The following is a 16,800-nucleotide window of genomic DNA, read 5'->3' as shown; positions in this document are numbered from 1 at the left end:
ATATATAGTATATATAGTATATGCAGTATATGTAGCATATGTAGTATATGCAGTATATATAGTATATATAGTATATGTAGTATATATAGTATATATAGTATATATAGTATATATAGAATATATAGTATATGGTATATATAGCATATAGTGTATACAGTATATACAGTATATATAGTATATATAGTATATATAGTATATGCAGTATATGCAGTATATGTAGCATATGTAGTATATATAGTATATATAGTATATATAGTATATATAGTATATATAGTATATATAGTATATATAGTATATATAGTATATGTAGTATATATAATATATATAATATATGAAGTGTATGTAGTATATGTAGTATATGAAGTATATGTAGCATATGTAGTATATGTAGTATATAGTTTGTCATTAGTTGTCGGTTTACAAAGCATTCGTTCAATCAAGGCAAATTATATGCCAAAAAAATCGAATACAATAGATTTCCCTGATATTGACAATGATATAACGTAGTATAATTAACAACTACTGTGCGCAGTCCACCTTCGATTATATAATTGTACAGTCCAAGCTGGGAATTGACAAATTGTGAAGTAGAAGCTTTCGTACATAATTTATGGTTCTCTCTTGGGTTAGATTATTATCAATGCTGTGTAAACGTATCTGAATAATTTTCCGCAGTGCTCTCAGGTGGGTACTTCTTTTATTTAGTGAGCAACTGGACACATGTGCCGGTTGCCGAGGCGATAAGATGTTGCCAATAGCATTTCAATTCGACTGTCTAGCTGGTTGTCAAGTGGCCTACGCGTTACCAAGCACCTAATCAGCTGACAGCAGTGAGCGGCGGCTATCCCCCAAAATAAAGTACAAATTCAATATAAATAATACTATATATAAAATGCTCTCTATATGTGTACATATAGAAAACTTAAAGCCAGCTCTGGCTGGTATGCCTCTTTGCCACTGCACGAGGTGCACGTTGCACGCTGCACATGGAAAGCTGTAAGCTGACTTGCATTGGATGCGGCTTTTTTTCGTTGTTCAAGATAACGTGACCCACATTTTGTGTGAACGATGAAATTTAGCCTGCCTCGCGCTATATGAGAATCCACAGCGGCCGCTGATAATTCCCAGGCATAGCCAAACGCAGCTGGCTGCGGCCTTCGAGCCGAGTTCGCGTTGCCAAATGGCGCGCCGTTTCCTGTCCCTAGGCCAACAGAAGACCAGGCCAAATAAGCTCAACTCGAGTCAACACACACACGCACACACCGCAACTTATTATGAACATGTTTGTTTATGCGAGAACACTTCGTGTTTGTTAGTCGATTTTATGGCTAAGTTGTTGCCAACATTTCAGTTGCTGTTGTTGTTGACCTGCGAGTTACGTACGTGACGACAAGTCGCACTTGGGCAATATTTAGGCGCGTTTTACATTTTTAACTAATATGCATTTTTTTATAGCACGCATGATGAAACGAGCAAAGAGCTGCTCGACTGTGCAGCTACCCTGCAACACCGAACGCATTTCATGTTCGCTGCTTTCATCTTTCGAGTCTATTCATGGAGCACAAACAGCTCGTTGGCTGTATAAAATTGCAGGGTATGCGAAACTAAGCATGCAAAATGGCCATTGAGGTCAAGACACCATAAGACGACAGCGAAGATGTCGTGTTTTTATATAGCCGTTTTGCATAAGTGAGAGTTGGAAAAATATGATAACTATATATATATTATATATATATATATGCAAACATGTGAAAATATATATATATGTATGTAAATGGATATTGCTGTTACATGTTTATGAGTTGAAGCACGCAATCTTGTAGCTGTAGCCTTTATCTTTATATAGATAAAGTTCGCTGTTTGCTGTTTATCTATAGCTAATGGCACTGATCTGATAAATTGCTGCAATCAAAACTGCGGGAGATAAGCAGCAAAGTGCATTCGGGTAGATAAGCATAGGTTCAAGATAATGAAAGTAGCTTTCAAGCGGCTGATAAATTATTATGGTTAAATGTAGTTTATGCAGATACAGATACTGATGGAAATGTGGATGCAGATCCAGTTATTTGTAGATACAAATAAAGTTATTGATAAAGAGATAGATACATATGCTTATAGATACAAATAGAAGATACATAGCTAAGCTATATAGATACTAGTTGAAGTTAAGTATCTCATGCTTAAGAGACTGTTGCATTGGCACATCTGGAAACTCGAGATGGCTAGAGATACATTCAGCAACTATCTGTGCTAGCCTTGGCCATTGAAGTCGGAGACGTGAGTATCTCAAATGGAAGAAGGTGAGCAGGTGGCGAGCAGCGGCTGGGGAGGGGCTAGCTGTTTGCCGGCATCAAAGGAATGAAGCGTGTTGACGGGCCGCCACAATCAAAAGAATTTATGTGCGCCTTCTTTTCTTCTTCTTAATAGCGCAAGATTTCTGTGTCAGAGCATTTAATAGGTTAATAATGCGAAGACTCAGCGCGCCTTCATTGTGCTGCCGCCCCAGCATGTGTGTGTTTGTGTGTGTGTCTATGCCACACCGTTAACCGCTCCACTCTTCGCATTCCACACTTAACATTTGTCTGCGCGCTGCCACTTAAAAAGGCAACGAATTGAGTTCAAGTTTTTTGCGCCTTCTTCGGATTACGTAGCTGCCTCCCCCCACATGCCCCGGCCCCCTTGTCGCACTCCTCTCCCCATCGCATTAACCTTAAAGCGATGCAGCGAGGCGTGAATTGTGCTGTGAGCTGTGCAGCAGCTGCAACAATTTCTTGGCCATACCGCAATAAGTTAATAGCTCGCAACTAAAGCTCAAATATTTTCAACAGAAATTTTATTAAATATCGTAAGCTGAGAAGGCCTCCATTATTCACGTAGAGGAACTGCTGCCTGCTGCGAATTACGGAAGAGCAGCCCTCGTTGTGCTGAACAGATAATTATCTCGTTATATTTAACACCTTAACTATAAGTCGTCAGCTTGTCCATGATGTGGAATGTCAGATATGATAATAAGAAATATATTCTATTACCCAATGATATAATGCCGGATTGCATAAGAATAGGCCAGCCTCTAGCCATCTGGCAACCTTTGCCTAGGTGTTATTGGTTAACAATTGATATAGAAATTTGCAGAGTATCAGTTTGTAGCCTATAAACGATTCTCAACTAGAAACAGCTGAGTTAGAATTTATTCACAGCATCAACTTATGGCAAAACTCAGCAGTCTGGCAATGTTCAAGCAGAGCTAATATTGGTAATGCAACGCTTCAATCAGCCGGCAAACGCCTCGCTATTTAGGAAACTATTCATAAATATTTTGCTTGATTTCATAAGGAAGAGCGCCACCAGCACGCAGTTCGGTTAGAACTAGTTCTAGTTCGCTTATCAGGCAATGCTGCATTGGCTGACGCCATAAATGTTTTGCTATTGACAAATGACATTTTAAACGCTTTTCTAATAGTCTATAATATATATATATATATATATATATACATAAAGTTTTAGATTTGAGACGAAGTAGAGCTCTGATCCAAGTGCTAATCAATGACAAACATAAAACGAACGAAACTTATGTAATGCCAGAGCGAAGCAAATGAAATCAAATTGATTGTTGACTTGGCTATCAGTTCACGGCGTTTAAGCGGTATTTATGCCAGATATGAACGCCAAACTGAGTGGGTGGAACGAAGGGCGTGACGGCGGCAGGCAGGGAGGAGACACTACTGGGGCAGTGGAACCGCAGCAAGTGGCGCCAGCCAGAGCTTTGGCTAGTATCAAAATCTGAGAGATCGGAACGCTAATCAGACGATTCGACGATTCTACGATTCTACGATTCCACGATTCCACGATTCTACGATTATTGCGTCTTAAATTGTTGCTGGCATTGCTATAAATAAATGGCATAACAGCGCTTTACAAGCGACAACAAATGGAAAAAATATAATAATAATAAAAAAAAAAACAAACAAAACCACAAAAAAATGTCACTGGAAAGTTTTTGTAAAACAAAAACTTAACACCAACAAAATCTATATAAATAAAATAACTTAACAAATAAAAATAATTTAATAGCTGTGTGAAAACAGTTTTGAATAGATTTGCTATATATATATATATATATATATATATATATATATATATATATATATATATATGCTATATATATATATTTATATATATATATAGATCAGCTATATATTCTATATTCTGTTGATTTCTTAGGCTTCTGATCGTATCTGCGCTATTTCAATTTATTGGCTCTAATATTTATATTAGAATATATATGTCTACATATATATATAAATAAATATTTAATAAAATATAAATATAAAATAAATAAGCTGTCTGAAAAGTGCCTTGAGAACCACCATATTTTTGATCTGTTAAAATACGAACTTTCTCATATATATATATATATATATATATATATATATTTTACTCATTTAATTTTTAAAATTTGATTAAGTACTTGTTGTATTTACTATATTTATTTTGTTTTTATTTTGTTTTTAATTCATTTTTTTATATTTTTTATTCATTTTATTTAATTAAGGACTTCATAAACTTATTACTTTTTGAAATATTTAATTAATTTATTATTTTTTTATTTAATTCTTATTTCTTTAATTTCTACTTTTAATTATTTTTTTAGTTTTATTTTTTTTAGTTATCATTTATTTTTTTAAATAATTAATTGTTTAATTTTTTAAATTCAATTTTATTAATTTTTTATTTATTAATTTTTTTATTATTTTTTTATTATTTTCTTATGCTTTTTTCACTAATTATATATAATTATTTATTTCTTTATTTAAATAGAATTTTGATGATTTGTAGTTTAAATATTTTTATAGCAATTCATAATCATTATCATTATCATTATCATCATCATCACAGCTGACAACCTTACTATGCAACTGTACTACGATAGTTTCACTATGCCCACCTCATTTTATAGTTGAGATTTTTATTATTCTGGCCTTGTCGCAGCTTCCTAAACTAACTAAATGATGTACTTTCGCAAAGCGTTTCTGTTTATTTGTTTACCTAATGAAGTTCTATTTTTTGCTCTTTCACTTTTGTCTGAATTTTAATTGATTTTCGGCTGTGAAAGCGAAATTCGAGCAAGAGAAGAAGAGAAGAAGAAGATATATATATATACATATGTATATATATTTAATATTTATTTATTTATGTATATGCATGCATGTGTGTATGTGTTGGCTACGGCTTTCATTAAGGTTGATGCGGTTGAGCTTAAGCGAAGATTTCCTGCAATTTTCTTATTTATGATTCTACATTTCAATTGCAAATTGGAATACCGCTGCGCGGCCTGGAAATAGTTTGCGAATCAGAGGCCCGCATAGTTAACCTCAAAATTGTGTGCATGTGTGGGAGCGCGTGTGTGTGCAATTGTTTATAAAAAGATCCTTGGCGAAGAATAAGCAACTTCCGCTCACTCGGAATGCGGTTAGAGATTAGAAACCTTTTCTGTAGTTAAATATTGAAATCTAGTTTAATTAAACGTAACGCGAACGCTGGGTGGGTTGCTTGCAGGTGGGGTGCGGCGGGGCTCGGCCTGAAGAGCCCTTCATAAAATCAATGTTATTGCTTAGATAGCAGCCTGCTGGCCACAATATACGATATAGATAAGCGCGCGAATAAATAATACGAAACTGATTGAGTGAGGTTGAAAAACTGCGTTTTACAATTTCTGTTTTGTTTTTCTTTTGGCTTTTCGGTTTTTCCTATTGTCTTGCGGTTTTTCCAGCTGTAATTTTCCCAGCCGTTGCCATTGAGTACACGGCCAAATTGCCAGATGGCCATGAATGGGGAGGCCCCTTAAGCTGCAAAGAGATCAATCCTTTGACCAGCTCTGCGAGGCCTGTTCTCTTGGCTCTGTTGTTGCCAGAGCTGTGCTAGCATCGGTCGATCACATTTCCAACGGGAAAGTCGACCCTAATTAAAGTGAGTGCGCTCTAAGTGCGTTGGATTTTGATTAAAGATACGAGCACACACACACACACACACACACACACACGCGCTCGCAGCTGATTAAGTTACTTTGGAGAAATCTGGCGATGACGTTGAGACAACGACGCCGACTGTGACCGATGAATCATTGTGAATGAGCGTGCGATTTGCGCGGAATTTTTATAAGCAACAGCGCAACGAATATATTCATGAATCAGCGTCTGTTTGTCGTTGTTATTCTTGTTGTCGTTGGACTTACCTTCGATGCATGAAGAAGTTACGTAACGTTGCCAGGACGAATTGTTGCCGGTGTCTGCGGCTGCAGCGGCGGCGACGGCAGCAACGCCGGCGGCATTGGCGCGTTTCTGCAAGTTGTAGGAGCTGCTGGATCCTTGTACATCCTGCCGCTTGTTGTTGTTGTAGCGCGATTTGCGTGCAGCTTTATTGTTGTTGTTGTTACTGCATTGCTGCTGCTGATAATTGGCAGCTGTGGCTGTGCCTGCGGCTGTTGCTGCTGCTGTCGTTACGTTGCCATTGGCATATTTTTGCGAGCAGCGTCTGTGGCTGTTGCCGCTGCCGCTACTGTTGCTGTTGCTGTTGCTGTTGTTGTTTTGGTTGTTGGTGTTGGGGTTGTTATAGCGTTGCATATTGTCATCTATCAAAGAGTGAAAGAGAGAGAGGGGGAGTTAGTTAGTGAGTATAGCAATATGAGTACAGTGACCACACCATACGAACGACTTACAAATGTTGAACAAATGCAGATGCAGGAAATCTTCGAGATAGACATGCATTCTGAGACAAAAACTGTATTGGAATGCGAAGCGAGTTGCTCTGCATTGATTGCCCTAACAATATGGATCGAATGCTTTACGGGGCTTACAACTCGACACTTCGACACTTCGACACTTGACTCTTGACTCGACTTGACTCGACTCGACTCGCCCGCCTGCACTTGCAGTGCAAATCAAACTAAACGCCGCGATTAGCGACGGGCGCGATATAAACAATTTGTGTTTGGCTTAGTTTTACTTTTTTCTCTCGTTTCCTTTCTTAGGCGGGCAGTCAAACAAATACTAAACGCGAGAGACAGAGAGGCACAGAGAGAACAAAACAAGAAATGCAAAAACAAAACAAAAAAAACCCAGTTAAAATCGAGCTGAATTGCGCGCTGCTATCGATGACGACACTGACAAATTGTGAATCATTCACAATGTGAATCGACGCCAGTGACGACGACAGCAGCAACAACAACAAAGCTTGATAAGTGCTGTCCGTTGCGCATGTCTCGTTGAACGAGTTGCAACTGCTGTTGTTGTTGTTGTTGTTGTTGCTTGTGCACGTGTTGGCCAACTGACTACACAGCTAACGTGTCCAACTGGGCATTTCTTACACTTTTTGTATTTTGCTGTTTTGCTTTGTCGTTCCTTAGCTTCTTTCTCTCTGTCTCGCTCTCTTGTTCGCTCTCGCTTGCTTGTTCGTTCTCTCTCTCTAAATTTCTCTCTCCCTCAATTTCTCTCTCTCCTAATCTGTCTCTCAATCCCACTATCTCCCCATCCCTCTCTCTCTCTCTGTCTTTCTCTCAATTTGTCTCAAATTCTCTCTGTCTCATTCTCTCTGTGTCTCTCGGTCTCGCTCTCCCTTTTTCGCTCTCTTTTTCGCTGTCTCTCTCTCCCTCTCCCTCTTTATCTCTCCCTCTCTCTCTCTCTCTCTCGCTCTCTCTCTCTCTCTCTCTATTTCTCTCTCTCTCTCTTTCTCCCTAGCTCGCTCTCTCGCTGTCTCTCTCTCGCTGTCTGTCTCGCTGTCTGTCTCGCTGTCTCTCTCGCTGTCTCTCTCTCTCTCTCTCTCTCGCTGTCTCTCTCGCTGTCTGTCTCGCTGTCTCTCTCTCTCTCACTGTCTCTCTCACTGTCTCTCTCACTGTCTCTCTCTCTGTTTATAGCTAACTCCTTCGAGCGTATATCTAAGAAACTTCGGATTTGGATTAAAAACTTATAGAATTTTGAATATGATAAAATCGGCGTGGCTTGTACAGGAAATTTGTTAGCTAGTAACGGTTAAACACATATCGACTATGTACGAACATTGACAAATTCTTAAAATGTTATAATAATAATTTCTTTAGTTTAATGTATATATAATTATACATAGAAATACATACTTGTATGTGAGTAGTTGACATCTATCGGGCTACTGGACTTCGAATGTTTTTAAATCGAATTGCTAGCAAAGTGTTTCCCCTTGGGGTCTTTCAGTTTGTCTAATATGTCAAGATACTACATACAAATGTTTATATATTTATATATAGAAAGTTTACTAGACTTCCTTACAGTACAAAACTTGGAGTTGATGACAAATTTGATGCGCAAAAGAAAGGAGCAAAGTTGAGGGAGCACCCGACTAGGTTATACCGTGCACCTCGTTCTCGTTCTCGTTCTCTCTCTCTCTCTCTCTCTATTTGGGGCTGCGCTCATGGGGTCTACTATGGAAACTTCATTGTTGAGCAACTGTTGTTCCAGATAGTCTCTCGTAATGAATTTTTCAGAGCATGTCTTTCAAATGTGTTCGTTTGCCAAAACCAAACCAAACTCTCTACTATTTAAAAAACAGGGCATGGCTACCAAAATTTAAATCACTCAATATCTGTCTATTCATCACAGATACTTATCTAGTAAATTCGAAATCTTTCACTTGTGACTTTGTCGATTAAAAACGATATTAAATTATCGATTTTGATCGATATAAATTTATATGGGCTGAGTTATCGATAACAAATAAATGCAGAAATATACGCTACAAATTTTGAGTCTTTAGCTCGAGTAAAAATGGAAATTTCTGGTGTCTGCCACGCCTTCTACCGACCGTTGCATACATTTGCTCATTTCCAATGGGAAATTTCCAAATTTCAAATCGAAAATCTATAAATATTCAAGCAAATAAGTTTTGATGCTTTGTTGATTCAGTCAAAGTTGCCACAGCCACAGATGGTGGCAACAATTCTGACAAGTACATAAATTTTCAGCTCATTACTGGGGAGGGGCCGCACACATCCAGCCTCCCATTGGCTTTCACTGTCATGGAATTCGAGAAATTTGCGCCTAGAAAGGCGAAAATAACGGCACACAAGGCCCACGCCTAATAAACAAAAACAAATAAATACCAAACGCGAAAAACGTAGCTACACAAAATTTATAAATAAACAAATACATATATATTTAAAAAATAAAAAGAAACAAGAAAAAATTGACCAAATAAAACAAAAAAAGAAAAAAAAAGCCGAAAATTAAAAATTAAAATAAATACAAGAAAAAGGCAGAGCCAAAAGCGACTACAATAAACAGGTACCAGCTCGTGCCTAGCGCCGCTCCATGTGACTATGACATACGTGTGTGTGCGTGTGTGTGTGTGTGTGTGCTTATAACCCACCCACCACGCCTACCCCGTCATCCGTTGCGCCAATACAGTGAAAGATACTTGAAATTGTAGCGTAATTTTTGCCAAACAGCCAAAAATCCAAACAAATTCAAATTCAAAACAAAAGCACCCCAACACCTTGCGCCTGCCCCGCTGTCCAATCCGCCCAGGTTTGGCCGCTCTCCACTTTTTATAGCGTCGCCGCCCCCAGCCCCGGCCGGCAGTTATGCGCTTTGATTTATGAAAGAAAAGACGATGTCGACGACGCGTCGTCGAACGATTCGATACGATACGATTCGATCGGTTCGGATCGGGTCGGGTCGGGTCGGATCGGTTAGCATCGCGCCTGAATGGAATTGCGTAGTGGGTAAACTCAATAGCAACAACAACAACAATGAAGACGACGACGTCGACAAAAACAACAAGAAGAAGAAACATAACAACAACAGATATTGACAGTCAGCTAAATCCCACAAGCTGAGCACACACCACACGTAATACTCTGCCTCTGAGACAAAAATCTACAATTTAAGAATGAATCAAATTAAGTGAACTTCAGATTTGTCCCTGTGTGTGTCTGTGTGTGTGTCTAGGTGTGTGTGTGTGTGTCCGTGTGGTGTTCTTTTAATGAATAGTTTATGCCTGCTTAGAATATCATTTCATATATACATTTGGGAATCTCTATCATCGCTCTCTCTCTCACTGTTTCTTACTCTCTCTATCTCTCTCTCCCTCTCTCGCTGTCTCTCACTTTTACTCTTCCTTTCTCTCATTTACTCTTCTTTTACTACTCTTCAGTTCTATCTCTCACTCGAGCATTCGCTTTCTCTCGCTCTCTCATTCTCATTCTTTTAGTCACTCTCATTATCTATCTCTCTCTCTCTCCCTTTCTCATTATGTTTCTCTCTAATTATATATATCTCTCCGTCTCATTGTGTATATCTCTCTGTTTCTCTGTCTTTCCTTATGTCTCTCTTTTTATCACTCTCTTTCTGCTCCTTTTTTTCTTCTCTTTTGTCTCTTTATTTCCCTCTCTTTTCTCTTTCTTAGTCTCACATTATCTATCTCAGCCTCTTCCTCTCTCTCTCGCTCTTTTTCTTAGTGTCTCTTTTACTATTTCTCTCTCATTATTTGTCGCTTGCTCTCTTTCTCTCCGAACATGTTTCTTTCTCTCCTTCTAACTCTCTTTTGTGTTGTTTACAATTTGTTTGATTAGTCACATAAAGCAGTGTTAATATTGATTATCATGAATTAGTATGACGAATTCATGATATCACGAACTCTCTATAAAAAGACCAAGCCAATACCAATAGCATAGCTCTTACTTCGTTGCCCTAAGGCAGTTCTTGTAAGTAATAAAGCTATTTATATAGTATCTCTAAAAATACATACTATGTATGTATCTGTGTGTATGCTTGTGTGTATGTATGTATGTATTTATTTATGTATACTTAAGTATGTATATTTCTGTATATTTCGATGATAATGCTTGCTTCATTGGACTCTAGTGCAATTGCTCGTTCTCCTTCTCGCTCTCGCTCTCACTGTTGCTCTTTCTCGCTCTTTCTCTGCGTTGGGCTTAGCAAGTTATCGAAAAGATTTCGCATACGAAATTAATGCAAAATCAGCCATTCAAATGTGTCATAACTTTTAATATGATATCAATGTGAGTTCGTTGAATGGCCGCAGATAGAGATACACACACACGCACACACTCATACACTCACACGCTGTGGGCTTTCGCCTTGGCATCCCTGTTTTTTCTTTTGCATCATTTTAGCCCATTTGGCGGCACGTCTGCAGCTTTGGCAGCGTTGCCAAAACGGAAATGCATCGCAATGCAAACGGCGCGTGTTGCTATTTGTGGCAACAAAAACACACAGCAGCAGCAGCAACAGCAGCAGCAGCAATCAACAACAACGAATGCGATCATGACGCGACCGGCAATGATCATTGGCATCATTCATAAGTTCGCACAGACCCATGTGTGTGTGTGTGTGTGTGCGTGTGACCAAAGTTGAATGAATCCCACAAAGACGCAGAGCCAGCGAGAGAGAGAGAGAGAGAGAGAGGGGGGCATACGCAGGCAGACACAAAACCCCCCAGACACAAACTGAACTGAAGTGAGACCAACAAAAGAGATCATTAAGGGAAGAGCCATCAAAAGGAGACGCGAAAATTGAGCAAAAGCAAAATGAAGAAAACAACAACAAAAAATGGCAATTTTTCGCATGGCAACACAAAAGCCAAAGCCGCAACGCAGACGACGAGCGCATGCGCACGCTTAGGCCGAACCCTTCCGCCGCTGGCCCCCGCCCCTTGCCACTGCTTCGCCTTTGTTTGCTTCCACATCGACTCTACCCTTTGGGCAGCTGTTTACGAGAGAAGTTCTGATCAAGGACAAACTCTAAAGTTAAACCGGGGCAACAGCTGCAGCAGAAGCTCTCTTAGCACTAATAACTCTCGTTCTCTGTGATTGATGATAATCAAAAAATGTGCCTATGTCTGGTCCAGTTAGCTAACGCTGAGCTCTCATTAGTTGGGCTGTGACTTGCCAAAAGTTTTCGTGCTCAAGTTTCTGTCGCGTTTTTCGACCCTAAACGAGTTTCTCATCAAGCATACATGGCGATATATGTTCATGTATTATTTTTAGGGGTGCTGAACTTTGCAAAGCCGACTTTGTATGCCGAACTTGTTTTCGAACTTCACGCGCCCAAAAATCATAAAAATACAAGTGCTATATGTCATATAATAATAATGCTTAGGAAAAGCCAAGCGAGACTGTTGCCGCCGACTGCTTAATACTCGCTCGGACGACCACGAGGCAGTTGAGTCAAGTCTCAAGCGGAGGTCTAGACAGCTACAAGACATACATTAGCCACGCCTCCAGTAGGCGTGTGTACATAATTGTTGGTTAATCTTAAGACGGGGTATAAAGTAAGCCTAAGGCTAAGATAGACTTTATTTTCGACTTGCCACGCCCCTAGAGGGCTCGATAACTATAGCAGATATCGATATTAACGCTTAGACATAAAAATCTAAGCAGCTTATGGATCTAACGAGCTCATGCAGTTTCCAATTTCAAGCTTCAAAACCAATATACTCCTCTTTCACTAGGCGCACGCGTATCACAATCAGGCTTCATTAGAATCGGCTCATCTTATCTCTACCTGAAGCCTTCCTAGAATCCTAACCAGCTTAACAGATTGCCTTGGGTTCAGGGGAAAAAGCCGTAGATAACTTGTAGATATGAGCAGATAAAACGTCAGGCTGAACTTGTTCCAAGAAGCTGAGCAATTCATAGGCAAAGAGCTTAATCTTATATTGTGGATGCGACAATGTTGACGTCCGTTTAGTAATCGTTTTGTTTCGCTTTCAGTGCGATTCGATTGTAATAAGTTGAACGATTTCCGAGCAGACTGAGCGCTATTAGAACCGGAAATTGTTAATGCCACTTTAATGTATTGTATAATTGTGGCCGGGCCATAAAAATAAAGCCACTGAAAATGAAGCCATTCGCATTCAATTGCGTGCCTCGGACTCAAATAGATTAACGCAGAGACGCGGCTCGGAGCGGGCAATGAATTGAGATTCATGTAAGACAAAAAATAGACAGGAAGAGATTTGAAAGTGAGCCGGGGGCCGGGGGTGATTAACCAGGCCAAGCCAGTTGCTAATCAGGGAATAAAAGCTCACGCAACACGACGCGACGCGACGCGACGCGATGACGTTCGTTGCTCGTCAATTATTTATTTAATGCTTGATTGCCCCCTGCTGCCACGCCCAACTACCAAAGGCACAGCCCCCGTGCGACGCACACACACGCATAGCCAATTGCTGATTACAATTAAAAAAAGAAGAGCGTGGTTGCCGCTGTGCGTGTGGGGTGCGGGCAGGGGCAAGTGGCATGTGAGGGGGAGGCGCGTCAATCAAGCGCACTTTAATAAACGTTCGCTGCGGCTGCTACTGCTGCCAGCAAATCGATAAACAAATCACTTCCGATGACGACATTGAGCACATGGCGTATGCGCAATGTGCGATAGCGCCAAAGCAAAGAGAAATTAAATTAGAAGAAGTGGAAAAACTTAGCCCAGGCCCACTACCCCTTCCTCCCCTACCCCTTTCCAATATACATTTGCATACGCGCCAGTTGTGCTAGGTTGGCCAGTGTAATCATGCGTGGGAATTGTCGCTTATCGTTCGCTTCTCTGATAACTAATGCCAAGCGCTGGCTGGCATGAATGGCCATGGAAATGGCTTTGACGATAATTGATAGTTTTTGCCCAGCAAACGTGCGCTTTACAACACTGGCCGAACGATAAACTTACTGAATGGAATGAAATAAGCGGCGAAGTTGTTCAATGAAGCGAATGGATTGATATTGTATATATGGTATATATGGTATATATGGTATATATGGTATATATGGTATATATGGTATATATGGTATATATGGTATATATGGTATATATGGTATATATGGTATATGGGTTTATCAATTTTGTGAAGCATTCGAGTTTCAATTGAATTCAGATAAATGCGAAAGAGTTTGAACGGAAAGAGCAAGAAAACCAGCAAGAAAATGGAATATCATGCGATATATGCATTTAAATATATATATATATATATTATATATTATATATTATATATTATATATTATATATTATATATTATATATTACATATTATATATTATATATTATATATTATATATTATATATTATATATACAGTTATTCATATTAACCTAGAATTTCTCTCTATATGCAGGACAAGGTAAGATCGTAACATCATTATAAACACTATCCACTAGCCTTACTAGCGCAAGCTCTCACCTCTCTCACCTCTCCCAGCTCACCCCTCCCACCTCTTCTCACCCCTTTCACTATAATCTGAAATCAATAAATTTCATATGATGAATTTCAATTGATTTGATGAATTGGACAGCTGGCCAGAGGGCAATGGTCTGCGTCATTTGAGGCAGGGGCGCTTTCTTGGCACTCGCAGAGGTGGCAAATATTCGGCGTATCATTCGGAACAATTGTTATTAATTTGAAACATTATGGGACGTTGTGTTTACACAAACCGCCAAAAAAAAACCAAAAACCAAAAAACAAAATAAGACATACGAAAAATGAAACAACGAAAAAGTAAAAGTAAAAGTGGCTTGGGCATGCTCGACGACAGCATACCCGGCACGTTTAGCACATTTCGCATGCAACCAGCGCGCTAATACGCCCATTTCAGAGTACAAATTACTGGGTAGCTGCATGAAAAACTAATTGTTGGAGAATTTGTGTTTGCTTCGCGCTTTTTTAATTGCTTCGCAAAGATTTATAGTTTTCATGTATATGCATAGATATAAATCGAAATTTATATGTATATATATATATGTGTGTATAGACCTGTAGGCCGTAGGCCAACCGCGTGCTAGCTGTCACAGTTTTATGATATTGACAGTTTTCTTTTTTGGTTTTTAGAAGCGATTCAACAATAGCATAAAATGGCTTAACAACTTATCCATATGAGAGAGAGAGAGAGAGAGAGAGTGGGGAGAGGAAGACATATTTTCATCTTACAAATAGCTAAACAAGATCTCTCATAGTTAAGCAACACTGGCTTGCGTGCGTTGCACAACACTGCTCTAGCTAATGCTCCAATGCTGCCCAAAACCAATGCAATTGGCGCTTAAGCAACAGACGCTAGCTGCATAGATCATGTTCAAGATCACAATGTGGATATATCAACTTAAGATAGAAATATCTATATATATATATATATACATGTGTGTGTGTGTGTGTTTGTTTTTCTCACTATTTCCATTTGCTCAATCGCAACGCCCACGACAAATTGTCGAATCGCTTCAGGTGACGGCCGAGGCAGAGAGTTGCGAATGCTACGTAGGAAAATTTTGTTTTGATTTGTGCTCATGACAAAATGATTTCATGCCTTGGCTTTATTATGAATATTTTCCTGTCTTCTTCTTCTTCCGCCTGTTGTTGTTGCTGCTTCGTTTATCGGCGTATTTTGTTTTGGTAAATCTTGCATTTTTGGCAGCGAGTGCCAAAAATTCATATTCATTCATACGAAATTTCTTTATCATATACAAAAGGGGTATTTATAGAGAGTGTGAGGGAGAGAGAGAGAGACTTGTTTTATACATAATGCATAATTATAATAATACATAATGAGCATTATAATCTCCACATATAAACAATGTCATTAAACGCTGCTAATGCCAATGCTGACGTGACTCTTTAGCTTTCCGATTGTCAATTTGCGCGTATACCCTGTATTTCTGTAGAGACAGGGTATCAAGTGAGTTGATCTGCCTGACTACAGCGTGGCCAGAGAAATATTTTTAAAAATATTCTTAAATAGCTCTAAATAGCCTCGGGCAGATTTATCATTTAAGACTGTATTATATAGAATATATATTTAATTATAAGTATTTCAATTAAGAATTAATTGTTCGATTTTTTTTTAATTTTTTAAATTGTTTTTTTTTTTACATTTAAAAAAAACATATTTAATTTTTTTAAATTTAAAAAAAATTTGAGTTAAGATTTTTTTATTTGTTTTTAAATTTTTTTAAGCTTTAATTATTTCACATTTTTAAATGAAGACAAATTGTTTTAAAATCAAATAAAAAATATATTTAATTATTTTTCAATCTAAAAAAAAATATTTTTAATTGTTTTTAAATTTTGAAAGAGAAAATTTCAGGTGTTATTAAAAATTTGTTGCATTTTTCTTTAATTTGTAAAAATTTTCTAATATATTTTAAAATGAATTTAAGACACATAAATTGTGAAATGAATATGATAATTGTTTAGAAATGTTTCTATATATATGCATATAGATTTATCTATATATAAATATAGATATAGATTACCTCTAGATAACTGCATGCTGGGTATCTTTTAGTCGAACGTTTCCTATGCTTGTTTTCGTGTATTCCCAATGAGATGGGGGCAAAAACTATATTTTAGGCATGCTCTATGCAAACATACATTTGTATGCATATATAGATATATATATATATATAGAGAGAAGTATATATACATGTATATATATATATAAAATATATATATAATATAGAAACCGCAACCGCAATGATTTATTTGTGCGCAACGGTCAAACGACAAGCGGCGAAACGGCAAAAGTAATCAAAGTAATACAAATGAGAGCAAAATATATATAAATAAACAACAAACAAGACCTGAGAGAGAGAGAGAGAGAGAAAGAAAGAGGGAGAAGGTGTGACAAAGGGGGCGTAGAAGCAGCATCGAAATAAACAGTGCGAACAGTAAACAGCAAAAGTATCTGTAGCTGTAGCTGTATCTATAGATGTATCTGTATCTTTAGCTGCGACTATATCTTCCATTTGTTAAATAAGTCTCATTTGGATCTAGATGAAT

At 38.2% G+C, this 16,800-nt stretch overlaps 1 protein-coding gene across 4 annotated transcripts in view; it reads right to left on the bottom strand.

Annotated features, from left to right (window-relative positions):
• LOC111595946 (putative uncharacterized protein DDB_G0286901) overlaps nucleotides 1-16,800 on the bottom strand; it is a 46,005-nt gene that overhangs the window by 6,532 nt on the left and 22,673 nt on the right. For 2 of the 4 annotated variants that reach the window (XM_030224072.1, XM_023309912.2), the window contains exon 2: nucleotides 6,233-6,628. In XM_030224072.1, coding sequence (XP_030079932.1) covers nucleotides 6,233-6,620 — 388 coding nt within the window. In that variant the 5' untranslated portion in view covers nucleotides 6,621-6,628. Of the gene's footprint in view, nucleotides 1-6,232; nucleotides 6,629-6,715; nucleotides 7,047-7,363; nucleotides 7,589-8,128; nucleotides 8,207-16,800 lie in introns of those variants that run through there. The other 2 variants (XM_023309914.2, XM_023309915.2) reach the window with 2 other exon arrangements.

Source organism: Drosophila hydei, unplaced genomic scaffold (assembly GCF_003285905.1).
Source record: "Drosophila hydei strain 15085-1641.00,03,60 unplaced genomic scaffold, DhydRS2 tig00000349-arrow-arrow-pilon, whole genome shotgun sequence".
Classification (NCBI taxonomy): Eukaryota; Metazoa; Arthropoda; class Insecta; order Diptera; family Drosophilidae; genus Drosophila; species Drosophila hydei.
Note: the sequence above shows the minus strand (reverse complement) of the source record. Positions and strands in the feature narration are given on the sequence as shown.